The 12890-nt window shown below is 42.3% G+C and overlaps 1 protein-coding gene and 1 long non-coding RNA gene across 4 annotated transcripts in view; one reads left to right on the forward strand and one right to left on the reverse strand.

Annotated features, from left to right (window-relative positions):
* Window positions 1-2153, reverse strand: part of LOC142249071 (uncharacterized) — a 24817-nt gene extending 22664 nt beyond the window's left edge. Inside the window, exons 1-2 of one of the 2 annotated variants that reach the window (XR_012724986.1) lie at window positions 2007-2153; window positions 9-74 (exon numbers count right to left, since the gene is read on the reverse strand). This is a non-coding gene — a long non-coding RNA (uncharacterized LOC142249071). The remainder of the gene's footprint in view (window positions 1-8; window positions 75-2006) is intronic. The other variant, XR_012724984.1, reaches the window with a different exon arrangement.
* The window catches only part of HNF1A (HNF1 homeobox A), a 30333-nt gene continuing 17893 nt past the window's right edge, over window positions 451-12890 (forward strand). For both annotated transcript variants that reach the window (XM_075320633.1, XM_075320641.1), the window contains exon 1: window positions 451-990. In XM_075320633.1, coding sequence (XP_075176748.1) covers window positions 671-990 — 320 coding nt within the window. In that variant the 5' untranslated portion in view covers window positions 451-670. The remainder of the gene's footprint in view (window positions 991-12890) is intronic.

The raw sequence follows: 12890 nt of genomic DNA on the forward strand, positions 1-12890 counted from the left end.
ATACGTACCCCACAGTATATGTTGAGTCTCTAGGGAGTTGACTCTCACCATCCTCATACGTAAATATGCCGTACCTGAATGAGCAGGATAGTGTATGATCATAACCTTGTGGGCGCTTTTGAGAAAACAAGTATATATCTGGACATATTGAGCAATATTGGTTTAGGGACTAGATTAAGCTGTTTTGGTCATCAGTATATAGTTTTAGGTGTCTAACCACTCCCACCAAAGCCTTGAAGTCGTTGCCTATAATCTTACATTTTCTCGCCATTCGTTTTTGATTTTTCTTGTTTTATTCTCCGATTTTTAGTCTTTCCTACTCTCTTGTCTTTATTTCCTCTTACTTGCTCTTCCCTTTCTCTCCCCCCTCTCTCACACATGCACTTTGTGCAGAGTTGGGGTCCAAAGTTCAGTAACTTGTGAAGCACAGGGATAAATATGAACCTTGGAGGATTTACACTGCTCTGATGTAAACAGAGAGTGACAAGGGTCCCTTATCTGCTATGTCTCACTGAAGACAGTCCGGGGGGTGACCACTGGCTGGTTGTGGCCGCAGAGCAAGTATTTTTGGGGGGGAGGAGGAGACAGAAGGTGGGTAGAGCATGGGCTCCCGCCTGCTGATCCCTATTGCAACCGCAGGATGGTGAGATGTTAGCAGGTAACATTAAGAATGGCGTCTCAGCTTACTTACTTGCAGCAAGAACTACTAAGGGCATTGCTGGACTCAGGTGTTACTAAAGAGACTATAACGAAAGCTCTAAACGATGGCAACAATTATCAATATCCCAGGGATCCTCTGGACGACATGAGTAGTTTGGAAGATGGGGAGCACGGTGTACAGCTTCCCAATGGGCTTGGAGAGCCTCATATGTCAGAAGACGACAGTTCGGAGGATGGGGCAGATTTCACGCCTCCAGTTATTAAGGATTTAGAGAGATTAAGTCCAGAGGAGGCTGCTCATCAGAAGGCCGTGGTGGAACGTCTGCTCCAGTAAGATCTTTCTACACTCTACTCTTCATTACAATATCTACACCCCATACTTAATATTTTCCTTCTTCATCCACCTTCATTATCCTTTATCTTTTTTTCGCATAGATGTGATAAGTATATAAAACATGTAATAGATTAAAAATGTAAGAATTCTAATACCGTGATGGTAGTCGCTTGCATGCAAACTATGCTTTACCTTCAATAAGTACACAACAAAATTGTCTAATGTATGGCATGTAGACTGTCTCTTGATTATTTGCCTTGTTGCAGAAGACATTTCAAAATCACATTCTCTTTTGATCATGATCCTTAATCTCCCAAATTAGATTTCCAAGTCCTATTATTTTATCCCAGGAAGAATGATAAAGAACGTTGCTAAGAAATAGGAGTAGTTTTTTCTCTCTCAAAATAGTTGTTTTCTAATGGTTTAGCCTCCCAATTCCACTTTTTAGGCCACCAAGGTTCCAGATATTTATATTGTGATGCTGTGGGATCCCTCCATTTTCTTGATACCATATTTTGTCTTCTTTGGTAATGCTGATCTTTCGTATAGTTGAGGTTGCACTCGTTCTGCTTATGGTGCTCTGGGTCCTGCTCTGAATCTCCTCAGGGTACTGTGGGTTCTCCTAATCAATGGGGCTCAGGGGGCCTGGGCTGGTTACTAATTATCTAGGCCCTCCATAATTTGTACACTTATAAACCAAATGGCCGCTGCCTTTTGTGATGATTAACTCTGATGATTAACCACTCTAATGCTACTTTGAACTGAGATACAGCGATAGTGCTGCTACGGACGGCATAACAATAATGTTCTGCTTGACTGCCTGTATCGGGCAAACCACTCAGCTGGGCAGATACAGTTGACTAAATTCCTCTCCTAATTTGGTTTCTGAAGGTTACACGTTTTCTAACAACTTATGTTAATAGCCAACCTTTCCTGAGCATCGAATTGAGAAATCCCTATTTTCTGGAGCAGCCCTGACTAAGTATGTCTTGGGGTAACCAATCAATCTTACCTCTGACCATGTCCACCTTGCAATTCCAGGTTCAGTCCAGTTCTAGAATATGATCTGGTCTTTGGTTAGCTTAGTAGCAAGATATTGTGCTTCAGCCCCATGCAACCTACAGAATGAAATAGGAGACAGTGTATGCCTGTTTTGGGTCTACTGAGATAGAAATCTCGTCTTCATATGAACTTTCCATTTAAATTGGTTAAGGTGCTATAAATTATCAACCAGCCTCTTGTTTCCTCTGAGTTGATAACTAACTAACTGGGTTACTTATTGTTCACGGAACAAAAGGGAGGTGAAAACGCCCTTAGAAATGACCTTTAAGGATAGACTATGGGGATGAGGGGCATCACCTGTACCCAGAAAAGCATCTGTATATTTCTACATGATACATCACACTCAGCACCAACCCTAAGACATAATACACGTACTGCACAAGATGGCAAACCCTCAAGATCGCAAGGTAGATAATCATTTATGTAAAGGGACTGAGAAATAGAATTTTGTTGCATGATGGTTTTTGATTCAGCCTATTTATAAATAAGTCTGAAGGTTAACTACGCCATTAATCTTTTTCCGCTCGGGACATTTATATGCTTGTTTTGTAAAAGACCCTATGGAACACAGGTGGCCCCTTGATATAAGTGCGCTCGCTGTCCCTAGTACATAGCAGTTATTGTTTACCGTCAGGTTGGACTTTGTGCTTAGATAAGCAGGTATCGGTAGTGAATAGAGGCACCATTTGGCGCTGGGGGATGGTTTGCTTTGTGTGTCCAGGTGTGTATGGACACACTCAGCACATAATGCAGCTATGCAAAATCCAAAATTTACTAGTAATGTCAACCTACTTATACCGTCACCCATTTTTTATTTACTACATTTTAATTTACATATTCTCCCCTATTATTTAGGAGCAGGGATGGATCCCAGCAGAATGGAGAATGACAGTACAATGCACAATAATCCATCTATGTTTCACAGGCATTGTCTCATCAAAGCAATCTATGTCCATATACCAGATTATTTATTTTCTATTAGCAGGTTGCTGCCGCCCATAAAGTTGTAGGCTGATTAGTCCCTGTAGAGGCATTTAGGTAGGGACCCAGCATAAGAGATACACCTTGACGCTGGCTGCTGGGCTCACATAATACTGCCCTTTTTATGAGCTAAGTGTCTCAATTTTTAACAATCCATCTATGTTTCACAGGCATTGTCTCATCAAAGCAATCTCTGTCTATATGCCAGATTTTTTTATTTTCTATTAGCAGGTTCCTGCTGCCCATAAAGTTGTAGGCTGTTTAGCCCCGGTAGAGGCATTTGGATAGGGACCCAGCATAAGAGATACACCTTGACGCTGGCTGCTGAGCTCACATAAAACTGCCCTTTTTTATGAGCGAAGTGTCTTAATTTTTACATTTATTTCCTGAGCAGTAATGCTTATCCAAATTTTTATATTCAATGTATTCCATACCTTAGCGTCTCAGAGTGCACCTGTTTATTTGTTAGAGTATATTTCATGCACAGTTTGCACTTGTTCACATTTGTCTGTTAGGCAGGGCGGTCATTTTTCTCATTTCATATACCAGATTAAGCCATCTGGACCATACAGTGGGATCCTGTTCTGCAAGCTATACCAGGGAGCATCTAGGTTAATAAAACAACATGGGTTAGCTATTCCACATGTAAAGATTCATTTCTTCTTATGGTAATCCACAATGGGTTCCCAGGACTAGACCCATACAGTGAGCTGATGACCTCAAAGATGTGTCTGGAGATGGCTAGTCATCAGGAAACTGATCCTTTAGTTGTTTAAAACAATAATGCAATAAGTGCTATATGTCCCAAAAAATACCCAAGAATTATAGGCACTGATGAATAGCTTAATTATTAGTTTCCATTGTATTTTCCAGTTATATTGAATATCTTTCAGAATAATTTCAGCTTAACATCTAGACATGACTAACTTTCCACAAATCTGCTGCCTATAAGTGTAATTGTAATTTTTATATTTGTTCTACATTTTAAAGTGTATATATAAGCTATAATTTAATATTCCAGCCACCTGAGCATGACGTATGGCTGCAAGATGCATGAATGCCCTTAGGCCTGTACAAATCATTCACTGTTCCATTTGTGGAGAAACTGTGAACAATTCAGTGGTACAAATAACTATTCCTTGGTCTCGGGAGTATTATACACATAATATAAGAATATCTATATAGGAAACAAGTGTTACCTTATTATCCGCCTAGAACCTCAAGTCACTGATACTGAGAATTAGGGTATGTGCCCACGATGAGTGGTAAGGGTACTTTACACACTGCGACATCGCTAGCGATCTCGTTAGCGATGTGAAATTCTAAATCGCACGTGCGATCTTTCGAGGTCGCACATAGGTCATTTTACGCATGTGTGATCTCGAAAAATCATACTTGCGATCTAGAATTTCACATCGCTAACGAGATCACTAGCGATGTTGCAGTGTGTAAAGTACCCTTTACTCGCGGTTTTATCGCTGCATATTTTTGCTGGGTTAGAAACACAGCGTTTTGCAGTACAAGTAAAATGGATGGGATTAATAGAAACCTCATGTCCACTGTGCTTTTCTTTTTTTTTCACTATGTAAGGGTGGCTTTACGTGCTGCGATATCCGGCTCGATACCGCTAGCATGAGACCCGCCCCCATCGTTTGTGCGCAACGGGCATATCGCTGCCCGTCGCGCACAAAATTGCGCACCCCCGTCACACATACTTACCTGACTAGCGACGTCGCTGTGACCGGCGAACCGCCTCCTTTCTAAGGGGGCGGTCCGCTTGGTGTCACAGCGACGTCACTGAGCGGCCGCCCAATGAAAGCGGAGGGGCGGAGATGAGCGGGACGAACATCCCGCCCACCTCCTTCCTTCCGCATTATGGCCGGCGGCAGGTAGATGTACCTCGCTCCTACGGGGGTCACACACAGCGATGTGCACTGCCGCAGGAACGAGGAACAACAACGGGAAAGCGATAGAATCGATAACTGGGAGCGGACCCCCATGTCAACGAGGAGCGATTTTGGACATTTTTGCAACGATCCACAATCGCTCCTTGGAGTCACACACTACGAGATCGCTACAGCGGCCGGATGTGCGTCACAAAATCCGTGACCCCAACGAGATCGCTGTAGCAAAATCGTAGCGTGTAAAGCCCGCTTTAGCCAACCTGTGGTGCGTTTTTCCAAGTCGCAGCATGTCAATTTCTCTTGCGGGTACGCCAAGTATTCAGAGCGGAAATAATCACTACAAATCACTGCCCTGCCCATAGCCTGGAACACATCATTTACATATAAGAAAATCATTGATTTCTCTGGAATAAGACATTGGATCACAGATACCAAGGTATCATTTCATTCAGCTTCCTATGACCTATATGTCTATATAGATGGCTTAGGCTGCTTTCACACATCAGTTTTTTTGGATCAGGCACAATCCAGCTCAAAAACCTATGCAACAGATGCGGCGAAAAAAACAGATCCGTTACATAAGTTTTTCCATACGGCCCGTCCATTTATTGACAGATCCGGTATGATACAGAGCATACGCAGTTAAAAAAACCGCATCCAGCCGCTGGATGCATTTTTTGCCGCAGAACGCCGCATCCGGGTCCATAGGCTTGCATTGTAAATTGCGCCGCATCCAGCGTGATGCGGTTTTTCGATGCGGACAAAAAACGCTGCAAGCAACGTCCCATGCGGCCGCTGCATCGGCTAAATATGCCGCATCCGGCAAAAAACGGATGCAACGCAAGGCCATGTGGCACAATCCAGCGCTAATGCAAGTCTATGGGGAAAAAACGCATCCGGTGGCAAAAAAAAACAGGATGCGTTTTTTCAGCAAAGCGCCGGATTGTGCCTGATTGCACTGATGTGTGAAAGCAGCCTTAGGGCAAGCACGCACTTTGCGTTCTCCTACTTGCAGTTCTAAACGCACGTTTTGGGCTTAATTGATTTGACCAAAGTTGCCTTTTTCAGAACTTTAGCGCTGAAAATGCATTCGTATTTACCGCGTTTTAGATGCGTTTTCAGCGCTTTTTGCATGCTTTTTCATCTGCGTTTTGAACATCAATACACTGCTAAATAAAGTTTAAGCAGTCAAACAAAATGAAAAAAAGAGAAAAAAACGGGGCAAATCTATATTAATGGAAAAAATAATGAAAATAGATATATTTCATAAAATTATAGCGGTAATATACATTTTATCACTAAAATAGCAATAAATGCATATTTTTATTAAATTAAATTGTCGGATTATGTGTATGTGTAAAGGGACATATGAAATCATTATTTTGATGTCCAAAAAGCATGCGTTTTGGTAGTCCAAAATGCATGTTTTCTGCACTGAAAAAGCAGGTAAAATGCAGGAATTTGAAGGAATCTTGGTTTTTGCCATTTCTCATTGACTTCAATGTTAGCAAAACTGACCTAAAATGGCAAAAACAATTGACATGCTGCTTATTTGAACGCATGGTTTTTGCCACAAAATATGCAAATTAAACGCAGCGTTTTAAAACGCAAAGTGCGGTCTGAAAATCAACAGTTTCCATTGACTTTGCTGGAAAATCAAAACGGATGCATTTAGGCAGAAAAAAGGTGCTTCTCAAAACAAACCAAAAAAGCGGTGGAAACGCAAAGTGCGTGCTTGCCCTTCGGAGGGCTTGCCCTTGATCCTACTGACAGATTACCTTTAAAAGAGAACATGTCACTTGCTCAAAAAATTCAGTGAAAAGGGTTTTCCCATAACAAAGTTTATTTTAATCAATAGATCTTGGAATAATAATAATTTCCCCAATTGGATGTGTTTAACCCCTTCAGCCCCAGGGCGTTTTCCGTTTTTGCATTGTTTTTTTTTTTGCTCCCCTTCTTCCGAGAGTCGTAACTTTTTTATTTTTTCTGTCAATCTTGCCATATGAGGGCTTGTTTTATCATATATTATACTGGAAAACAGCAAAAAAATTTCAAGTGTGGAAAAACTGCAAAAAAAAGTGTGATCGCACAATAGTTTTTGGGATATTTTATTTACCGTGTTCACTATATGGTAAAACAGATGTGTCATTGTGATGCCTGAGGTCGGTGCGAGTTTGTAGACACCAAACATGTATAGGTTTACTTGTATCTAAGGGGTTAAAAAAAAATGACAAGTTTGTCAAATAAAACTGGCGGGAAGTTTTGCGCCATTTTCTGAAACACGTAGCATTCTCATTTTTTGGGATCTATGGCTCAGTGATGGCTTATTTTTTGCGTCTTGCGCTGACATTTCTAATGGTACCATTTTTGCGCAGATGCTACTCCTCTTATTGCATTTTGCGCAAAACTTGTGGCGACTAAAAAACTTAATTTTGGTGTTTGGAATTTTTTTGCCGCTACGCCGTTTACTGAGCAGATTAATTGATTTTACAGTTTGATAGATCAGGCGTTTCTGAACGCGGCAATACCAAATATGTGCATATTTTTTATTTTTTTAACCCTTTAATTTTCAATGGGGGTGATTTGAACTTTTAGGGTTTTTTTTATTTTTAAAAACTTTTTTTTACTTTTTTTTATTTTACTTGTCCCCCTAGGGCAGTCATGGCAAACCTTTCACAGGCCGAGTGCCCAAACTGTAGCCCTAAACCTAATTTTTTTTCCGAAGTGCCAACCAATCCTGATTTTAACCTTACCTTTTGCAGTCTTCTCTTTTCTTCTCTTCTCCTCAGCAGGGGCATCACGCTCATGAGTGCTTACCACACATTGAACCTAAAGGCCGCTTTACACTCTGCGTCTCGCTAGCGAGATCGCTAGCGTGCGTACCCGCCACCATCGTTTGTGTTTCACGGGCAAATCGCTGCCCGTGGCGCACAAAATTGTGCGGACTGCCACACTACTTACTTGCCTAGCGACGTCGCTGTGATCGGCAAACCGCCTCCTTTCTAAGAGGACGGTTCGTTCGGCGTCACAGCAACATCACTAAGCGGCCACCTAATCAAAGCGGAGGGGCAAAGATGAGCGGGACGAACATCCCGCCCACCTCCTTCCTTCCTCATTGCGGGCGGCCGCAGGTACGGTGATGTTCCTTGTTCCTGCGGTGTCACACATAGCGATGTGTGCTGCCGCAGGAACGACGAACAACATCGTACCTGCAGCAGCAACAATAATTGGGAATAGGGGGGCATGTCACCGAGTAGCGATTTTGCGAAAATTTAAAATCGCTCATAGGTGTCACACGCAACGACATCGCTAACGCGGCCGGATGTACGTCACAAACTCCGTGACCCTCAACGACATCGTTTTAGCGATGTCGTAGCGTGTAAAGCGGCCTTAAGCCTCTCCCACTGCCTTTTCCCACACACAGGAGTTGGATTGATCTTTCTGGAAAAAAATTGCAGAATATTACAGACACAGATTTTAGCATAGAATGCAGTCAGATTTCACCCTGTAATCCGCATCTACATTTCAAAGTCTGAACATCTCGAAATCCCATAAAGACGTACGAGATGCTCCCCTCCCCCTTCTTTATGTAGTTATGTCCCCCTTCCTGGGCCACTGCCTGGTAAACATGTCCCCATTCTGACATATATTTCTTACATTCTGGTATATTTGTCCCCATCATGGCCCCATCCTAGTAAATGTACCCAATTCCTGGTAAATGTCCTCCACCATGGTAAATGTATCCCATCCCGACATATTCCCCATCATTGTAAACGTACCTCATCCTGGCACGTTCCCCCATGCTGGTAAATGTACCCCATCCCGGCATGTTTCCCCATCCTGGTAAATGTACCTCATCCTGGTAAATGTCACCCTTCCTGGCATGTTCCCCTTCCTGCTAAATGTTCCCCCATTCTGGTAAATGTTTCCCTTCCCGGTAAATGTACCCCATCCTGGCATGTTTCCTCATCCTGGCATCTTCATGTAGCCCCATCCTGGCATGTTTCCACATCCTGGCATGTCTCCCCATCCAGATCCTTATAATACTGTGCCCCATCCAGATCTTTTACTTGCAGTACTGGTAAATGTTTCCCTTCGCGGTAAATGTACCCCAACTTGGCATATTTCCTCATCCTGGCATCTTCATGTAACCCCATCCTGGCATGTTTCCGCATCCTGGCATGTCTCCCCATCCAGATCCTTATAATACTGTGCCCCACCCAGATCCTTTACTTTTAGTACTGTGCCTCATCCAGATCCTTTATTTATAATACTGTGCCCCATCCAGATCCTTTCCTTGCAGTAATGTGCCCAATCCAGATCCTTTCTTTGTTGCTTTTTAGTCGCCTCTCGGTACACACACACAAAAAAAAATATACTCACCTTCCAACTCCCACTCTACCGCTGCTCGCTCCTGGTCTCCTCATGTCTTCCATGTTCCCACACTGCCGCGGCCACAACACATCATTGACGCCGGTGCCGCCACATCACGTTATGCGACAGCGTCGGGCTTAATGACGCTCCAGCGAGTGCAGAGGGAGGAGTAATGTCTCCTCAGATCTGACAGACACAACTTTGAACTGCTAGCGCACCAGCAATTCAAAGCGGCAGTACGATTAATGGCGCGCGTGCCAGCAGAGAGGGAGCTACGTGCCCTCTCTAGCACATGTGCCATAGGTTCGCCATCACTACTCTAGGGGGTATATAGATCAACAATTTGATCGTTCTGCCCCATCTGTAGATCTCAGCTACAGAGCCGAGATCTGCTGCTTTACTCTCCGTGCTGGCACTATGCCGTCACTGAAAGAAAGTGACTCATGTTAGCTATAGGCGTCATCACATGACCCTGTGCTACCATGGCAACCACCAAAAGTCACATGCTCACGCACATGACTTCCGGTGGGGGCGGTAAGTGAAAGTAATGGCCGCGCGCATATGCATCTCGCTGCCAGACTTTGGTAAGGGGTTAAGAGTTGTGGGTGGAATGCGATTCCACTCGTAACATGCAGGCACACATGTCAGCTGTTGAAAACAGCTGATATGTGCACGGATTGCCGTGACCTGCCCACGGCAGGGGGCAGGGATTAACCTCACACGATCCATGATGGATATATCAGTCATTGGTCGTGAAGGGGTTAAAAAAAATAAAAATAAAATCTTCCTGTGCTGAGATCTTATATATGTGTCCCTGCTCTATACTGTGTAATGGTTGTGTCTGACCATACAGGGACACGGTCTGATCATACCACATCTCCTGGGCAAGAGTGTAAAAACATTACAGCATGGAATCGCAAATGACATAGTTCTGCAAGGGTAAAATTGTTTGAAAAGTAACGTGATTTTATATACATTTGATCGCTGAACTCAATAAAAATATTGAAACAAATCCGTCATGTACAGTTTTTTTTCCACAAACACTGACTCCATAGGCTTTTTCTTGCACCATACTTTGACCCCTTTGTGTGACCTTGTAATTAGATTGCAATTGGCTGCTGTAAGTAGAGATTTTCTTAACCCAGCTCCAAAGACTGTGATGGTGTCCACATCATCCAATCGTAGCATATCTTTCATTTTACCTCAGCGGTATAAGAAATGAAAGCTAAACTGAGATGGTGATCTTAAAGTTTTCTCTTTTGCTCCTTGAGCAGCAAGGATACACAAAGTACCCATGCTTTTTGTGTGAATGGAACAGCCAGGATAGGACTCATCACTGGAGCCAAAAAAGTTGGCCAATGAGAACATCTTTGCAACATAGACTCAAGAACATAGCTGCAGAAAATATATCTGATCCCACTAAAGTTCTCCTGCCAACACTCCACAGTAATATTGGACTCATGAGGCAGTTTGTGAAAGCTCTACCAAAAAAAATGAGACTGTTTAGTACCTGTGTAGTAACTTTCAAGGACTGACTGAAGCAAAAGTGAAGGAATTGTTGTGGGTCTGGATATTCGGAAACTCAAAGGACGTGTTCGAAACAAAAATTAAAGCTGTTGAGAAAAGGGCTTAGGATTCTTTTAAAGAAGTCGTGAAGAAATTTCTAGGTAACAACAAAGAAATAAAATTTAAGTCAATCGTGAAGAACATGCTGAACCGTTTCAAAGACTTGGGTTGTCTGATGAATTTGAAGTTACATTTTTCACATTCCATTTGGACTACTTTCCTGAAAACCTTGGTGCGGTTAGTGAAGAGCAAGGAGAAAGATTTCATCAGGATATTAAGGAGATGGAACATGAACATCATGGGGACAACTGCAGGATGCTTCACTGAGAAGATCTGTAGGCCTTCTATAAGGCTAGTTTCACACATCCTTCTTTTCACCGGTTTGGCGGATCTGGCGCACTCCAGTACAGTGTATACACTACAATGGCAGCGTGACAAGCTCCAGTCACATGCTGTCATGTGACTGGAGCATGTGACCCGGAAGTTGCAGCGCTGCCATTGTACTGTATACACTGTACTGGAGTGCGCCGAATCGGCCAAACCGGCGAAAAGAAGGAAGTGTGAAACTAGCCTAAGAGAAAAGGGATCAAAAGAAGGTTTGAAGAGAAAAGGAAAAGGCACAAGAATTAATTTCCAATAAAATTGCAGAATTAATGGTTAATACATTTTTATTTATAATATTGTGTACATTTTTGGCTACGATAAAGACTTTTCTTGTTCACCTCGCCTGTATTTGATGGCTAAAAATAGAAGTGTTGTTTTTTTTTTTTTTTAATCACGGCATAATAAAACACAGGAATAAGTCATTGGATTTGAAAGAATTTTAAACCCAAATTTTGCATACCTGTGTAAAACATTTGTAACCCCTTCACGACCGGCTGATTTTGTGCTTTTTTTTTTCACCATTCTTCTTCTGAGAGACATAAACTTTTTTATTTTTCAGTCAATATGGCCATGTGAGGGCTCGTTTTTTGCGGAACGAGTTGTACTTTTAAATGAAACCATAAGTTTTACCATATATAATACTGGAAAACGGCAAAATATTTCCAAATGCGGAAAAATTGCAAAGAAAGTGCGATAGCAGTATTGTTTTTGAGATATTTTATTCACTGTGTTCACTATATGGTAAAACAGATGTGTGAGTGTGATGCCTCAGGTCGGTGCGAGTTCGTAGACACAAAACATGTATAGGTTTACTTTGATTTAAGGGGTTAAAAAAAAATCAGAAGTTTGTCTGAAAAAAGTGGTGTACGTTGTACATGACACGTAGCGTTCTCATTTTTTGGGATCTATGGCTCAGTGATCGCTTATTTTATGTGTCGCAGCCTGACGTTTTTAACAGTACCATTTTTACGCAGATGCTATGTTTTTATCACCTGCTAATGCGTTTAGCACAAAATTTGTGGCAACCAAAAAATGTAATTTTGGCGTTTGGGTTTTTTTTTTTTTGCTGCTACGCCGTTTACTGATCAGATTAATTGATTTTATATTTTGATAGATCGGACATTTCTGAACGCGGTGATATCAAGTGTGTGTATATTTTTTTTATCCCTTTAATTTTCAAAGGGGCGAAAGGGGGGTGATTTGAACCTTTAGGTTTTTTTATTTTTTTAATACTTTTTTTTTTATTTTAATAGGTCCCCTAGGGGACTATATGGATCAGCTGTCTGACTGTGAATAGCAGATATGCTACTAACCTGTCTCACCCAGCTCTCAGCTGTGTGAGGAAGGAAGTGAGTCATGTGAGCTATAGGAGTCATCACATGACTCTGTGCTACCATGACAAAAAACGGAAATCAGGTAATCACGTCACATGACTTCCAGTATCGGCCAGAGAGTAAATGTTTACCGCCGATGCCATTATAATGGCGCTGTCACGTATTGACAGCACCATTTAAGGAGTTAAAAGGCATGGGCGGATAATGATTCCACTCATGCCTGGCAGGCACACATCTCAGCAGTAAAAATCAGCTGAGATATGCACTGATCACTGCAAGCTGCTTGCAGCA

The sequence above is a fragment of the Anomaloglossus baeobatrachus genome, chromosome 1 (assembly GCF_048569485.1).
Source record: "Anomaloglossus baeobatrachus isolate aAnoBae1 chromosome 1, aAnoBae1.hap1, whole genome shotgun sequence".
NCBI lineage: Eukaryota > Metazoa > Chordata > Amphibia > Anura > Aromobatidae > Anomaloglossus > Anomaloglossus baeobatrachus.